General features: G+C 45.8%; 1 protein-coding gene and 1 long non-coding RNA gene across 2 annotated transcripts in view; both read right to left on the bottom strand.

Annotated features, from left to right (window-relative positions):
* Positions 1-7,910: 7,910 nt before the first annotated feature.
* LOC106148595 lies at positions 7,911-10,488 on the bottom strand. The gene is made up of 2 exons (XR_001234187.1): positions 9,917-10,488; positions 7,911-8,137 (listed from the first exon to the last, which is right to left on the bottom strand). It is a non-coding gene; the product is annotated as an uncharacterized LOC106148595 (long non-coding RNA).
* A 1,275-nt stretch (positions 10,489-11,763) lies between these two features.
* The window catches only part of LOC106148572, a 12,375-nt gene continuing 6,345 nt past the window's right edge, over positions 11,764-17,793 (bottom strand). The window contains exons 4-5 of the mRNA XM_013514591.1: positions 17,603-17,677; positions 11,764-14,728 (exon numbers count right to left, since the gene is read on the bottom strand). Coding sequence (XP_013370045.1) covers positions 14,667-14,728; positions 17,603-17,677 — 137 coding nt within the window. The 3' untranslated portion in view covers positions 11,764-14,666. The remainder of the gene's footprint in view (positions 14,729-17,602; positions 17,678-17,793) is intronic.

Below are 17,793 nucleotides of genomic sequence, written 5' to 3'. Positions count from 1 at the left end.
AAAAATGGTATCTTTTCCTGTCAATCAGTGTTTGCTAATGAGCCGCAGAAACGATAAGCGTCTTAGAGCTTACGAGCGGCACAAACACCCTCAGTCAACCTCAGCAGTCACATTGAGTCTCCCGGTAACAAGGCATCCACGTTTGTTGCTAGGCATTTTGTAGCAGCGATGTATTTTATATCCCTGCTCCTAGGAGCACTTAGCTTGGCTGGCTAGATTGCTCATAGGACTTCCTCAGCTCCAGCCAAGAATCTCTGGAAGGGCTGCTGTCATGACGGAGGATGGTCCTAGATCTCACGAATGAAAGACCACTTCTCTGTGTTTCCAGAAACACAGCACCTCGGGACTGAGAGCGGCCAGATGCCAAAGTGCGGAGTCATCTGTGATAGTTTCCATTTCTTCCGAGTCAAAACCCAACAGAGCTGATCTCCAGGGTTAGAAGTCCGCGGAGCAGCCCCCATTACGTAGGGAAGGGGGAAAGGAAGCCTCTGGGAAGTGCTCACGATGTTCTATTTCTTTTGCTGGATGAGTGTGTGCTTTGTGACAATTCATTATATTGAATACATTACATTCTGCGTGCTTTTCTTTTTTATGGAACCGGGAAGTGAACTCAAGACCTTGCACTTGCCAGGCAGGCACCATGCTGCTGAGCTACATCCTCAGCTCCGATTATGTACTTTTGTGTAAGTGGAAAAAAAAGGAGACCAGTTAGGACTGGTGAGAAGACTGAACTTTATAGTAGTTTCCCATCACTGCAAATAATCATGCCTTTCCTTGGGTGTCTTGTGACCTATGGAAAATCTTCTCTGCTAATTGCACCTTAGGGACCTAGAGCAGGGATGAGCTGACTATGGCCCACAAGCCAAAAGCAGCCCGCTGCCTGGTTTCGTATGGCCCACTGACATTGTTCCAACACACCAGCAGATGAGCCATAGTGACCAATCTTGGCCACCACCAACCCCTGCACCAGGGCCAACATCCACGAGGTACAGAACTCAACACTTTTATGGGCCTAAAAAAGTATTTTAATTCATTTTAAAATCAAGATAGAGAATAGCCAATCCATCTTTATACCAACACAGTTGGAAGGACCGTGAACTCAAACATACCAAGAATCCATAATTATGTGTATCTCTGCTTAGTGGCTGTGTCTGCCCCTGGCCAGGGCCAGGTAGGTCACCATCTACGGGTTGGAAACTTTGCTGTTGCCAACTGCCAGGGACTGCCTCATGAAGTCTCAGTCCAGGAATCAGCAACTTGGTATATTTCCCTGCCACTGGCAGTGGCCCAGGTTAAGCCCCTCTCCCCCGTGCAAGTAGCTCTTTGTCCTGAGAATGTATCCAGCTGATGGCAAGTGGGCGTCAGGCATGTGCACTACTAGGGATGGCCCACCACAGGCAAATGGGGCAGGGTGGGACGGGACAGGAGTTTTCTCTTTTGTTAGAGAAGAACCTACGTGATATCCCTGATTTTACTTCTCCCAGAAAGCCCAAGTAATTTATTACCTGGCTTTTTATGAGAAAAGCTTGTCAACTGCTACTCTAAGGAAATATTTCCCCATTCTCTGACCCATTTGCCACTGTTATCATTTGGTGGAATCTGGAAATCCAGGTATGCTGTGACTATGCTGTAATGTTCAACTCGGTAAAGAAGTCTCTGCCATCCCAATTGTAGGACAGTGATGGTTCTGAATAGGAGCAATGGCCTGGGCTTTGTTGGCTGCTGGGATTGTCTAATCATAAGATAGACAAAGGCACATTCTAAGGGAATCCCCAAGATGGACCCCAATGGTGCCTGTCTGCTAACATTCATGCCATGGACTCCTATCCACACCAAATAGGCCTGACCTGTTGTAAACAATGGGATATTGTGAAGCAAGGGTATGTGGCTTTCCACGTTGTCATAAAAGACATCGGGGCTTCTGTCTAATGTGTGTGTCTCACAGGTCATTCTAGAGGAAGCAAGACACCATGGTGGGATGACACTTAAGCAGTCTTATGAAAAGGTGAGGAGGTGCTGGAGTCTGTTTTCAAGAGTAAGCACCACTTGCAAGCCATGAGTGTACACCATCTTAGAGATTCTCTGGGCCCAGTCATGTCTTCAGATGACCACAGCCTGTAGTCATTATCATTTGCATTGTGAAGAGTGATAAATATAAGATTGTATTTCATTTTTTTTCTTGAATTGAAATCAGATGTTCTTTTGTAGAGTCCTCTTTCATCCAGTTCTATATAAGCTGATTATAGATTTGGGGTTTCTCTTTTCAGAAGGTTAAAGGTCCTTTTAATACATTAGTCAGAATAGAACAGGTCTTTGACATAATAAGCTTGTCCCTGGCAAACTTGTATTTCTGATAAGAACAGATACTACACTTGATCTTAGCCAAAAGGCCGAGAAGCGATCAAACTTGTGTTCCTAATTCTAAAATCAATTGTGATTTTAAATATTGATAGAGGATAATAAACTAATGTTTCATGCTGACTATTAATGTTTCACTTAAACACCCAGATAATGTTTCCATTGGCAGAGAATGCCTGGGAAAGATTTGAGGCTCCAAACAAAGATCCCAGTACCTTATGGGGTGGCCTATTCCTGAAACTTTTTTTATACCACTTATCTTATAATATAATAGGCAAAATACCTGTGGAATACATGAAAGGAATGAGAAATGGATGAAAAATTGGTCCCTTCCAGGTGGCTGGAATCTAATAGCAGAAATGTATAGATGATTTTTCTGTTATTTTTTTTATTTCCTCTTGTGTTGGGGGGATTTTTGTTTGTTTTGTTTTTTGTTTTTTTGTTGTTGTTGCTTTTTCTTCTGGTACCAGGAATCGAACTCATGACCTTGCGCCTGCCAGGCAGGCGCTGTGCCGCTGAGCTAAATCCCCAGCCCCGGGACTTTTGTTTGTTTTTGTTTTTGTGGCAGGGTCTCAGGATGTAGCATAGGCTTGCCTTCAATTCACTTATGTAGCCTAGGTGGGCCTTGAACTTGTGATCCTCCTGCCTCAGCCTCCCAAGTGCTGGGATGACAGATGTGCACCACCCCGCCCAGCTATGATATCTGTTTTGTTCTCAACAAAATGAACCAAGCTTCTTCTACAACAGGAGGCACTGAAACTGGCAGCATTCTGCTGAGTCTTAGGATGGCTGGATGCCCATTCACCACCTTGCTGGCTCCCCAGGGAGAAGCCCTTGTTGAACTACGCCAGGCCCCACACCCCTACACACAGCAGCCTCTTCTTCACTAAGTTGCTAGTTGAGAAATTGTCCCGGAAGCCCTGATCTGAGCAATATCCACTTCACTAATAGACACTCAAAGGTAGACACCTGACCTACAACAAAATACCCAAGGTGCACATCTTCATGGGGTTTTAGGAAAGAAAAACAACCGTGAATGGAAGAATTTACTTCCCCACAAGTTCAGCTTTGCATCAGAACCCAAATCCAAGCCATCTCCAAAAGGGACAGCTGGGAACAAGAGCACACCTATATTTTCAGTAAACCTGAGGCCTGGTGGGAACATGAGAATTGCCACAGCTCCCCAACATCACTTTATAAAAATGGGAGGCAGAATGAACTTACAGCTTAATGGGGAAGTTTAAAGATCGGTAGAGACCTAAATAACATCATATACCCACTCCTCACTTCTAATGTTACGTGAAGCATTAGGCTTCACGTAAAAGCCCTTCTGCTTCCCAGCAGGCAACAGAGCGAGGGGCTGCACCCTGGCACTAACTCTGCACTAACTGTGTGCCAACCACTCACCTCCACGCTCCTCATCTGTACATGAGGGGTGGGTCCCTGGGTTCTACGCCTCTTCTGCTCCTCTGCTGATGGAATGTGAAAGAGAATCAGAAAGGTAGATTTTCCAAGAAGAAAAGCAGAACAGGACTAAAAGTCAAAAGTAGCATTTTCCTTGCCAGTGGTTCTCAGTCCTGGCTGCATGTTAGACTCCTCTGCGGGCTTTGAAAAATCTCCATGCCCAGCCCGTACCAAAACCAAATAACCAAAATGGCTTGTGGTGGGACCCAAGCACCAGTATTTTCCAAGCTGCTCAGGGATTCCAGGATGCAGCTGAGGTTGAGAATCGCTGGGCCAGCAGCACCAGGTGTGGACCTAAGATTTCTGCATTTAACAAGCTTAGCGTGTGAATGTGTGAGAACCACAGGCAGAGAACCAGCAGCATCTCCGGGCACCCCTGCTTCCCAGTGTTTGCTGGAAAACTGCACCCCAGGTAATTCCCCAAGAGCCTCTAACTGGAGTAGCCATCGATGACCTCACTTGAGGAGAATCTGCTCTTCTCTGCACTCTGGCTGCCAAGGACGGGATCTTGCCCTGGACAAGACTCCAGTGCTACTCATACCCTGGTTTTTATTATGTGCACAATTACGGAATCATCATTTTTACTTTTCATCTCATTGGTTCCCTAGGGTTCCATTAAGAATCAGAGTCCCCAGCCTGGATTTGCCCAGAAGCACCCAAATTATGTCAGGACAAGCAATCTTTGAATAAAACCCTACAGTTGCTGCTAACTAGAAAGCCCCCTCTGGTTCCTTGGTCTTTAAACCTCAAAGGATGCCTGTGAAGACAGGAGAAATAGCCATGTTCACAGGGATAAAGAAGGTAGAGGAGAAAGCTCTATCCAGGGGTTCCCAACCCTGATGTCTCACTGGAATCAACCAAGCTTAAAAAGTGTCGGTGCCCCACACGTAAAGATTCTGATTCCATTGCTGTAGGCTGGGCCCTGGATATTGGCGTTTCACAAAACTTCCAGGTGACCCCAATGCTCTGCCTCCACTGCAGACCATGGATTTGGCCACTGTGCGGCCCTTCTTAGCCCAGCACCTTCTCTCACTGTCTAGTTAGTGCCATTTGCATGAAGCAGCTCCAGGTGACTTTTGACTTCCCTATGTTCACATTTCCTGCCATCGGCCCTTCTGCACAAAAAGTGTGCTATACAAAGCTGACAGTGGTGTTCACATGAGAAATTAGAGTACTGACGAGCGATTTACTGTGTTTTTACAAAACCCATGAACCAGTAACATTAGCGAGCGTGAATGCAGGCTTTCCGCTTCTGAGAGCTCTGCAGCAGTGGGTCCTATTGTAAGCTCGGATCAATGCCCACTTGTGCTTTGTTCTTCTGTTCTGAGTCATGCAGGTTGCTGTGTTTACTTCCCCATGGTGTTTGTGTTCTCATGGTAATGGCTGTTTAAAAAAACATGCAAATGACAGTGCTCAAAGCGCCACAAAAGTGCTGGGGAAGGTATGTGTCTGGTCTAAATGAACACCTCCAAAAGCGGGATGAGGAGACTAGGGGTAAAATTCAGCAATCAAAAACAGTCCAGGAAACCATCAGGCTGACACACATCAGGGCAAAAGGAAGCAGAAAACAAAACCGGAATAAACCAGGCACTTTTTAATGCTAGCTACTCAGGAGACTGAGGCCAGAGGGTGGAGAGTTCAAGGGCAGCCTAGGCAACTTAGCAAGAAATTTTTAAAAAATCTTCAAAGGACTAAAGATGTAGCTCAATGGTTAAACACATGCCTGGCATACATGAAGCCCTGAGTTTGATCCCCATGCAGAAACAGAACTGAACTAGAACTAGAAGGCAGTGTAATGGGAAACTTGGCACAACTGGAAAAAAATGTAGAGAGAATGAAGTGAAAACACACTGTCTTGGTGTCAAGTTGAGTGTCTCCGACTTACATAGAGTACTCTCCTGGGAAAGGTTTCAAACTGCAGACAACAGAACCCGCTAATGACCAAAAGCAGAAAGGCACTGATTACAGGGTATTGTCAAGGAACACAGAGAACTTCTGGGAAAGGTAGGAAATCAGTGGGTTATGATAGTCAGGAACGATGCAGCTAAGAGTGCTGAGTTCTGGCCAGGCATAGCAGTGCACACACCTGTAATCCCAGCACTCAGGAGGCTGAGGCAGGAAGATCACCATGAGTTCAAGGCCAGCCTACCCTACATAGCGAGACTGTTAAAAAAAAAAAAAAGAAAAAAAAAGAAAAAAAAGAAGGAAAGAGTTCTGAGTTCTGGAAGAGCCATTCTAATATCAGTTCCATTGCTGCCACTGCCCACACTGTGACATTAGGAACCAGGCACCGGGACCGCCCACAGAGCCACTCCCATGGGCTCTCACAGGGTAGCCCATGTTCCACCTTCCCGGTGCACTTGGTATCACACAGGAGCTGCTGCTGCCTGACAGCACGGCAAGGCAGTCCTGGGAGAGCGGTTTCCAGGTTCCAGCCTTTCTAACTCTGAGACACTTGATGGGGATGAATATGTCTTGACAATGGGCCAACCTGCCGAGCCGCCATTATCGTATTCACAGGCCACATTCCCTGGGCTTTGTCTGGCCTCCCATTCTTGCTTGTTCTGTGACAAATGCAGCCGTTTGTGAATGAATAAGTGAGTACTTCAAAACCTCTCACAGTGCTGCTGCTTCCCAGGCAGTGGATCTATTTCTGGGCTGTCACCATCTTGCTGAGCAATATTTGTTTTACAGCTCTTTAAGTAGTATTTTCTCATCCCCCTCATTTCCCCCTCCCTTTGTCCTCTCTCTGAAATAAATGGAAAACAGACATGAAAGTAATGATATTTGTAATGAGAACCATACGTACCATAAATTTAATAAACCTGAAAAAAAAGATTAAAATTACCAGTAGTATCCAATGCAGTTGGTCTATAATTTTAATGAGATTCTCAAAGGGAAAGAAAAGATCTGTTCAGGTTACAAAGAAGGTGCTTCAACTGCTAAGACCATGTTACCTGCGAATACTGCAGTGGATGAAGCGTCCCTGGGAATTTTACAGTCTGCCTTACCTTTCTGGGAGTGGAAGCCCGCTTACAATATGGAAGGCTGTTTTAACCTTTGTGCCTTCTCTCCTGGATGCCTTTGCAGGCACTAAGCTTTGCTCTACAGCAAGGGGAGCAGAGAGCAGCTGTGGAGGTGGGGAGGGAGGACACAGCCTGGTCCTCTCATGTGGCTGCCCTGGGCCCCTCCCCAGCACAGACCCCTTTGCCGTCATCTGTGGCCCAGCTCAGGACTCAGCACCACGTGAGGCGCCACAGCCCAGGAAGGCAGCATCCTCGGCCCTTGGTGCTTCGTCCTGAGTCTCATTCCCTCTGATGCTGGCCCCCTGTTTGGCTGAGAGTGGGGTGAAGACACTGAGATGGGGCAGCTGGAAGCTGAAGGGAAAGTTCCTCTTCTTTCACCGCAGTGACAGGGGTTTGGAGATGCCCAGGTGAGAGGCTGATCGGCACCTACAGAGAGCTCATGCCCGCAGGGCACTGTGGCTACTGGGGGTGGGTGTCTGTCCTGTGGACAGCTCCTTCTCTGGAGACTACAGTGAAGTCTTTCATTTTCTGATATAACGTCTTAGACTTACAAACCCGCGTTCCTGTGTCATTTCAATCTGAGTGACAGCAGTGACCTCCAACAGAGCAGAGTTACACTGCCAAAGAAAACACCAACACACCCCAAGAGGCAGCTGGCCTGTTCGGAACGAATCTTACAGCTAGATCTGCTTTTATTTTAAGAGAAATGGCTTGGAAGTGCTCCAAATAATGAAAGATATTTTAATCAGGAGCCCGTGGAGTAATTACTGGAACTAGGGGGCCACCCTGTGGTTGTGTCAAAAAAACGAGGTCCACACTCAGCCTATCCTTAATTCCAGACACAGAAATATCACTCTCGTCTACCCTTTATCAAATACCGTTTATCAACTTGCTACTTTCTCCTGCTGTACAAACTGGCAGCAATGATGCGTGGCTGCGAACAGATTTTAATATATAACAGAGCCTAACTCCCACTTGGCTGCCAGATTCCTGACGACCGCAGCCATCTGGAACTCAGGTATGAAGTCCCAAACCATGCTCAAGAATTGTCAAAAATTAAGGTTTAAGAACTAACAAGTTTAATTATTTGTGTCCTCTGGCAACCACCCAGCCTTCCCCCATTGGATCTAATTTAGTGACTGGTTATGGAGTGCGTACTGCCCGAGGGCAGCTGACAGGCTGTGACTATGGACACAGAAGGGAGAGCAGAGGACAGACCAGCTCCACAGCAGGCCCAGGAAGCAGATGCGCTGACTGCAGCAAGAGGGAGGGACCACGAAGAGCTCCGTCTAGGAAAGAACAAAAGTCTCTGCCCTTTCGAACTAGCAACAATAACACCAGATAATTAAATAGCCCCCTCAGCTGGATGACAGCAGAACAATCCCTGAGGTTCCGAACTGTGACTGACTGACAAAATTTTAAAAAGCAAAAAGCAGAAGTGAAGATGTTAGTAACTTTGTTTTCTTTGTCACACAATTATAGAAGACAGAGAATTAGCATTTAATGTAAAGGGGTCAGTTTTAGTTGTCTAAATGATAAATTAAATCCAGACTATCTCATGTCTATCAAAATTAAGAGGATGTCATTATGAACATGCTTGGAAAGTTCTATCAAGGAAGAACTTGAAAAGGGAACCTTGACTGACCAAACAGACGCTAGCTTTGGATCTTGTTATATTAATATTACTGGGAGATGAGGGATTGGGAATAATTGCTAACTTTTTTTTCTCCTTTCAATTCTCTCCATCTCCTCCATTTCCTCTTTCTTTTAAAAGTCTTCTTCCTTGAGGCAGAAGGATTGCTGAGAGTTTGAAGCCAACCTGGGCTACAAAGTGAGCTCAAGGCCAGGCTGGACTGCATAGCAAGATGCTGTCTCAAAAAAAGGTGTTCCTCTTCTTTTATTTTATTGGGAAAGTTGAAAAGTACACACCAAAGTAAGCAAAAGAGCAAAGGTTTATGTATTTGTTACCCAACAATCAATTCCACTTAATCCAGACTCATCCACAACCCTCTCCTGTATTATTTTGAAGTAAATGTCAGCCATCAAAAATTTTATCCATATATATCTACCATGTATTTCTAATAGTCAAGGACTTTTTAAAAAAATCCCCAAATTCCATGATACCTTTAAAAATTAATGCTAATAATAATTAATGAAAATTCTTTACTACAATCAAACTTCTACTCAGAGTTGAAATTTCCAATTGCTTAAGAAGTCAAAACTTAGTGGATGTGGTGGCACACATCTGTGATCCCAGCACTTGGGAGGCTGAGGCAGGAGGATCGCTTTGAGTTTGAGGCCAGCCTGGGCTACACAGTGAGACCCTATCTCAAAAACAAAAACCAAAAAACTCCTGACTGCACAATGTGAGCTCCAGTGCTGGCTCCCATGGTCTGGGGCTTTCTTCAGAGTGCAGCCAGGCTCTGCGCTACCACTGCCACAGCCCTCGGGCAGAATTGGCCCAGCTATTCTAGTATGTGGAGGCGGGGGGAGAAAACTGTAGATTAACTATACAAATGACTAGGAAAGTTGCAGTAAATGAGAAATCAAAGCAGGCATAATGTCACGGAAGTCATCTAGGGATTGCCAATGATTTGGGCACAGAACCCAGGATATGCTGGTTTACTCCATCTCTTCCTATTTTCTTCTGTGTGGTTTATATAGCAGACTTTCTGCCATCAGCGGCTGCTGGCCTTACAGCAGGGCAGGTGGAACAGGTTCTTGAGACAGGAGAACGGCCAGTGGCTAGGAGCAGAGGCCTTTCAATGCTCGTACTCTAGTTACTTCTGTGCTTATGTTTTCCTTTCTTTTAGACTAGTAGCAAATTCAGTCAATCCCTAGCATTCTCATTCCTGTATACCTCCCACCATCCAGCTTTGCCAGTGGACAAGGTGTTTCCTGCCTCATGGGGAGATCTTGCTGGAATCCGCCATTAGGAGCCAGAGACCTGATTCCCACCACCGCTCCATTCTCCCTTCACGGCTCATGATTCAGGCCCTCAACTGAGGTGTTGTTCTACATCCCTCTCTTTTCACCTCCTCTCTCCCCCATCTCATCGCCCCACCCACCGGCAGTTCGTGAGACTCTGCCCCCAAAGTGACTGGGACATGTGGTGGAGCTTCCTCTCCAGGGCTGCTGCCTGCCGTCTGTCACCCAGATGGCACCTTCCAAACGAATCCCTATGTCCAGAGTGATCCAAGACAGACATCAGATTCAGCCTCACCCCTGCACCTCCCTGTACCCAAAAGGAGACCCTAACCCTGCCCTGGGAAGCCCCGCCTGCCTCTCCCACCCCATCCCAGGGTTCTTCCCTTTCCCATCGCGCCAGTCCCACCCGCCTCACTTGGGACCCTCCACACCTAGAACGTCCCCTTTCTCAAGCCCCAGCATGTCAGGATGCCTGGAACTCCTGCCCTCTCCCTTTACTTTCAGCTCTTTCTCTTTCCAGCCTCAATAAGTGTTTCTTCCTCAGAAAACCCTTTCCTGGCCACATAGTCTAAAATGGGTTCCCACATTTTTCTTGCTCAGCCCCTCAGGTGATTCCACCACTTACGATGAAATATAATTACATTTCATCTCTACATGTGCACCGTCTCCACGATGGCAGCAAAAGCTCCATGAGCGCAAGAGCCATACTTACCTTGGTGGGGGGCTGGGGATTTAGCTCAACAGCACAGCGCCTGCCTGGCAAGCTCAAGGTCATGAGTTCGATTCCCAGTACTAGAAAAAAAAAAAAAAAAAAACCATACTTACCTTGGTGGGGGGCTGGGGATTTAGCTCAGCGGCATAGCGCCTGCCTGGCAAGCTCAAGGTCATGAGTTCGATTCCCAGTACTAGAAAAAAACAAACAAAAAAAAAACATACTTACCTTGGTGGCTGTTATGTGTGTTCAGGTGGGGAAATAAGGACCAGCTTTAAAGAAACAGATGGCAGCTGGGGGCCTGTGCTGCCTTCTGTCTCCCTTCCATTCAGGACTCTACACCTTGATTTTGCTCAGTACCGGGGAAGTTTCTTATCAGTTCAGGTGAACCCGTCCTCTCCTGTTCCCATCTGCGCCACCCCACCACTGTCCCTATCACCTCCACAACCAGTGAGTCATACAGTGGAGGCCAAAGAGGAAAGATGTTTGCTGGGCTTGTGGACAAGAAGCTTTCTCTCCTATTAATACCATGGAAGCAAACCTCTTCTCTGGAAGCTGTGGTGTGAGGTGTGTGCTCCAGGACCTCTGCATCATTCAAGGTCCCAGCAGGAAACAGAAGACACAGTCAAAATGGGCAATTAGAAGAGTAGTTAATAAATGGGCTACTCACCAGGCATGGTGGCACACACCTGTAATCCCAGCACTCGGGAGGCTGAGGCAGGAGGATTGTTGTGAGTTTGAGGCCAGCCTGAGCTACAAAGTGAGCTCAAGGCCAGCCTGACCTGCATAGTGAGACCCTGTCTCAAAAAGACTAAATAAATAAATAAATAAATAAATAAATAAATAAATGGGCCGCTTATGAAGATAGCATAAAGGTACAGGGAAAACTCAAGGAATAGGGAAGCATCTTACAGCCATTACCACCCTCAGCCTGCAGGGATGGCTTCTGGGATGGAGGGGTAGAGGGAGGCCTGTGGGGATGGCATCTTGCAGGAGAGGGGGGAAGGCAGCCGTGGTGTGCCCATGAGACATAGATGGAGCAAATACCCCAACTGATCATAGCAAACTAAAAGGCTTCTGTACAGCAAAAGCAAGCTCCAGCGTGAAAAGTGAACTACAAAATGGGGGGAAAAAAAACTTTGCCAGCTATTTTCCAACAGAGACTAATATCTAGACTAATGTCTAGAATAAAGAACTCAAAAAATTCTCTTATATGAGAAACCCAAATTATAAATAAAGAGCAAAATAAAAGATAGATAAGAGATAGGAGGACAGACTTTTTCTTTTTTGTTTCTTGCAGCTGCTAACTCGTGGTATGTTTTATTTTGCATTTTCAGTTCTCCAGTGCCTCACTAATGACTCTAAGTAAAATTCTCAGTTGAAATAATTAATGTGACTTGTGTCTCCTGGAAGGCCCAGTTGATGTCCACCTCCATCCAGTCTAAGTGAGAATCTCTACTGTCTTTTTATAAGACAATAATGCTATCAGATCAGGGCCCCACTCTCTGAGCTCTAAATACAGCCACACTGGAGGGGTTAGGACTCAATAGGGGAGAGAGAGACAGGGGTGGTGGGACACATATTTCAGGCCACAACAGTGTAATGTAGTGGTTAGGAATGCGGGTTACATATCCAGATGGTTTCAGTACAAAGCCTGGCTCCATCACTTCACCAGTTGTGTGGCCTTCTGCAAATTACTTAACCTCTATGTACATCAGTTTCCTCATCCGTGGAAGAGGGACGATAAAAGCACAGGAACACCAGTAACAGTACTTGATAATAATAAAACTGTTGCTTGGATTAAATGACTTAGTAACATGTAAATTGTTCACCACTGCCTAATACATAGTAAATACCATTAAGTGTTAGCCATAATGTAGTGATATTTAATTAGAAATTTTAACTGAAGCATGTAAAAGCAATAGATTTTGGATACTAATGTGAGTTGTGGGTTAGATTGCTCTGCAGGATTTCTAAGTAGAGGATCAAGATCTGTGAGACAAATTACCCAGTTTGAGGGTGTAAAAGAGGTGACTGTTGCAGAGAAGAAAGTTGTCGAGGGGTTGTAGAGAAAAAAGAAAGGGGTGCGCTACTCATTGAACTATGGCCTCTCCGCTTCATGATTTTGGTTTAGGGATACCACAAATCACATCTCTTCTTTGCCAACAGGGGGCGACGGAGGGGGACGACCGGGCCAGAGCGGGAAGACAGGTTTTCTCTTTCCCACCTCCTGTTCCTTTCCCCATCACCAGAGCAACACTTCTCTGTGGCAGCAGCCACTGTGGACTGCAGTTCAGTTTTCCCACCTGCTTGCCCCCAGCCCTCAGGGATGTTATTGTTTCTTGCAGCTGCTAACTCCATGATACATTATGTTTTGTTTTGTTTTGCATTTTCAGTTCTCCAGTGCCTAGCTAATGACTCTAAGTAAAATTCTCAGTTGAAATAATTAACGTGATTTCTGTCTCCTGGAAGGCCCGGTCGATGTCCACCTCCATCCAGCCCAAGTGAGAGGGTGCTAAGACTTGGTAGATGGTCATGGATTTGACGAGGCACTGCACTGGGCCAGCAGACCAAACCAAACCAATGTAGTTTATCATAACTACGCTTTGGCTGGTTGCAGTAGCCGGTTAACAGATTGGACTGTGAACTAGTTAAACCATAATCTATGGACTAGTTCACTGAGGAGCTATAGCCAAGGAGGTCATTTTCTATGCCTCGCTCCCATTTTTCTGCAAGTGCTGTCTGATCATGTTGTTAGGAATTCCCAGCACCTTTTCTAGTTCTGGGAGCTGCCCAATCTGAGTCATGTTTTGCTTTGGTTTAGCTCAAATAAACTCCACTAAGTTTAACTGGTCTAAGGAATCTTTCTTTTCAGGTGGGCATCAACCAGAGAGCCCCTGGAGAAGTGATAAGTACCCCCTACAGTTCCAGGAGCAGAGCAGAAGTGCATCTTGCCCCCACTCAAAAATTCAGAGTCAAGAGGTGGGCTGATGAGCTGCACTGAGAGGGGAAGGAAGAGTTGTGCCACACTGGGATAGGTCTACACTCCCAGTTTCTCAGGACATGGAGACTCATGGACCAATTTGAGCCATACTTGGGAAGGGAAGGGTCAGACTGAACCAATGGGATTGTTTTAACTAACCACCAATAGGACCACCTACAGGAGCAATGGAATCTCAGGTGGAGGGTGAAGGGTATCCTCAGGTGCCATGGAGGGAGCAGAGAAACACCTCGGGTACAAGTTAAGGGAATGCAAATGGAACCAGAAGTGTGTTATGGGAATGCTGGCATGTGTATTGGGAACTGCTCAGACTGAGTCAAAGCTCGGGGGATGTAAAGACACTGCCAGACAGCTCTGAGGACACAACCCATTGTCAGTGAAGGTGCACAATGGGCACAATTACATAATCACGACTTAGCAGTGGACAACTACACATGTGCCAAGGAGGGCAGCACATAAGAATGCAAATAGGTGATAACATGTATAAGAATTATACAATGAAGATATAGGTGGCTCTTGTGCTGTGCTCTGCTCCATGCTGCTTGCCTTTGCTGCTGTCTTGCACAGGTGTCTTCTTTTCCTGGGGACCTCATCTATGAAAATCTCCCTTGGGCCCTCAGTGGGCCAGCAATGTGCCACAGTGACAAAGAATGAGACCATGGGTGGAGGAGGCAAGATGCAAGCAAATTTACTTAAAAGATACAAAGGCAAGAAAGTAAGGCTCTCACTAGCCAGAAAAGGGTTCTGGATATCCACGAATGCTCTTTGTCTAGGGGGTTTTTAAGGGTTTACAGGGAGTCTGAGGTTTGTTGTAAACAATATAATCTCTACCCTATAGGAGGCTACATATTTTTTAGGGTCAAATCTGCAGTGTCCATGCAGGGCCTATGTACCCTCGAGCCAATGGCCTGCCTGATCATGCTCTGAGGAGGTCCCAGCCAGCCCAAGGACACCTGGCAGAAGTTTTGTAAGATCCGTGGAGGGCTGTGACTCAGCAGACTCCATTCTGGGCTTTCCTGGCTCCATTTGGGGGCCACTGTCCTTACTACCTAATAGAATCTTTATCTCCTGTCTCATTGATTCCTGTTATATTAGGGTTCTCAAAAGAGAACCCCACGAGACAATCCACTGTCAACACCGCCAGACCTGGAGAACATGAAGCCATCTTACTATGTCATCAGTCAGGTGGAGACGCTCCTGGCCCTCTCCCTCCCTCTCCCATCTCCTCGGGGTTCAATCCTGAGGGATCCAAAAAAAAAAAAAAAGGTCAGAAAGTTGGAGATAAGGAGATAGACTGTAGCCAGATCAGGAAATAGACCACCCCTTCTCCCACACCCCCACATCTCAGAGAAGACCCTTCTAGGGAAAGAGGAGGAGGCTTAAAATCACTTTTTGACTTCTGGTTACTTAGGATATGATAAGAGCTAAATTGAGACCCTCTGTGACTGAAAGTGATGACCTCTTTTTACTTAAAAGTGACTCTCAAATAAATAAATAAATCTATCTTGCTCATTTCAACACAGGTAAAGGGGAAGAATTACCAAAACCCAAGCACTTGGGAGGTAGGATGATCATGAGCTTGAGGCAACCTGGACTAACTAGTGAGGCCCTGTTTCAAGTAAACAACAAAAAAGTTGCCCTCAAGTCCTGCTTGTTCAACATGGAATCAGATTTGTAATGTAGTGAGACTGGGAGATAGGCTCGGCTTGGACTGGCTGGGAACAGAGGCGTGTTGGGAGGCCAGAGTCTAGGCAGAACCGAACCACCTCACTCAAAGAGTGTGGACAGAATAAAAGGGCACAGGCACCATGAAGAGCTCTCTGCCATGGCTCTCTACATAGTAGCCTGCCCTGTGTTCCTCAGGGTGTACTTTTATTTTTTCCTTTCTTTTGTTTGGCCCAAGCTCGCTCTGCACAGCCATTTTCTCCCCTACCCTTCACTTTTAATTTTTCCAGTTTTAAATAAATGTGAAACTTTGTACCTTTTTTGCTTGTTTCATTATCAGGTTAAAAACCCTTAGTTACTGCAGGCTAATCAGGCCTGCAATCTCCCAAACAAGTGGAAGGCAAAGGCTTAAATAAGACAACTGAAATGATTTCAGGGAACCCAGGAGGTTCCCAAGCCTCTTACAGAAATGGAGATTCTGAGGTTTTAGACTTTTCTGGGCAGCTAGTATTTATTAGGTTTTCAAACAAAGGAGGAGGATACTGAAGAAAATGCGGGCATTTTGCAGGACCTCGGGAAATATTTCCCCCAAGTAGTAAATTATGCCAATCAGGAGAACTACCTTGTCTTTAGGCTGGCATTTATTGTAGGAGTGTAGTGCCTGCACCTGCTGTCTCCTTTTAGTTAACTGGGGTTGGAGCCAAACATCCTCAGCTGTGGCCTTATCTTGTCCTTTGAGATGTCACAGCTTCACAGGCCAATATAGTGACTGACAGAGCTTCACTTACTGAGTCCACTGACCATCCCCAGACAAGGTGCCTACGCTTTGGACAACTCACAAGTAAACATGGAAAGCCAATTGGTTAATACTAAATCCTGCTCAGAGCTACTTTGTAGTGGTCTCCATCAGCTCAATTCTTTGTTTGAAAAAAAAAAAAACATCTGGAATCTACTGCTAGGAGACATGAGCACTCCAAAACCCAGTGTTTATTTGGTGAGCTACATTTAGAAGCAGACTACCCAGTAACAACAACAGTATAATTCCTGTTAATAAGTCATCTTATTTGCTCTAGCTACGAGAGGGCTACTGTCTCCCCAACACACTCTGCAGAGATCTGTTCTTTCTTTTTTTTTAAACATGTCAATGTCTTCATTTAAAAAACCAGACAGGGAGTAAGAAAGCACTTTGGTTCAAGGCCCTTGGAAATTTCTTGATTTCTGGTAAACATTCTCTTTTTACTAAGTGCATTCTCAGAGATAGAAAAGTACTTGCAGATCTTAGGAAACTCAATTTTGCAGTTACACTGGTCCTGATTTACAGGAGACACTTGGGATCCTGTCTTCTAAATATGCCATCCTAGAAGGAAACTCTCCTGGTCACGTCCAGGCCTAAATCTCTGCGGTGGGTGGGGAAGGAGAAACTGACTGTCCTCCAACCAAGTTGCAGCCCCTGCCTCGCAAGTCAGGGCTTTTGGAAGGTGCAGTCTAGCACACAGCAGACACTTGGCTAAGATTCTATGGATCGATACAACACGTCTAACCCAATCAAAAGCTCTTAATAAACTTTTCCTACTCTTAACCTCCTTTGTGTCTTGGAATTTATTCTTCAACATTCAGGGTACATGAACTTGATACATCTGACATCTAGCAGGTTGGGAGTTATACTTTTCTTATATCAGCGTGACTTTCCAAATGACGCTGGACTCTGTCTCTTCCTTTCTCCACTGCTATAATCTCATCTTGGTCCTTCCTCTTATGTAGATGAAGTATTATGTCTCTGACAGGCTTTCAGTCCCTCCCTCACCCTGCCCCACTGAAGAGAGTATTCTAGTTTTAAAATCCAAATTCAGAAGTCAAAATTCATCCAGAGAACTGTTTTTTTATGGGTGGGAGAGAGGAGACAGGGTCTCACTAACAGCCCAGGCTAGCCTCAAACTCAAGATCCTCCTGCCTCACCCTCCTAAGTGCTGGGATTACATGCCTGAGCCATTATACCCAGACTGAGAGCATTTAAGACTTAAGCCATATGTATTAAAAGCCTTAAAAAGCTTTTGTCCTTTTAATCAGTAATTCTACTTCTGGGAATCTATTTTCAAAAAAGAATCCTCTATATAAAAAAGTTACAACGTACAAAAACAGGCAGGCAACACTACTGATGCAGTACACTCTATCCAGCCCCTATAACTTTTGAAAATTCCATCCTTGGGGTTGGAGATGCAGCTCAGGGTCAGAATACCTGACTAGTATGTGTGAGGTCTTGGGTTCAACCCCCAACATTAGGAAAAAAACATTATGGAACAAATTACTTAAATCAACCTAATTTCAACTCCAAAACAACAGGATTTCTTTTCTTTTTTAACATCAAGCAGTCCTCAGGATGTCCTCAGAAAATCCTGCAGGTGTAGATCACCACTGGTCACTGCCAAGCCCCTAAGGGTCCCAGCTTACCTGGTTTCCTCAGTTCCAGTAGCCCCTTAGCGTTAGTGCCTCCCTCAGGATACGGATATTTGGTGGGGCTGGGGTCTGTGGGAAAGAGAGGTCCAGAGGTCTGGTTGACGGCCGTGGCAGAGGAGCGAGTCTGAGCACACTCGGACTCGTCATGTCCTCAGCACACCGAGTCGCCCTGCCTAGGCTGTCCC

The sequence above is a fragment of the Chinchilla lanigera genome, unplaced genomic scaffold (genome assembly GCF_000276665.1).
Source record: "Chinchilla lanigera isolate Chin_1 unplaced genomic scaffold, ChiLan1.0 scaffold00023, whole genome shotgun sequence".
NCBI lineage: Eukaryota > Metazoa > Chordata > Mammalia > Rodentia > Chinchillidae > Chinchilla > Chinchilla lanigera.
This window is presented reverse-complemented; position numbering and strand designations above follow the sequence as displayed.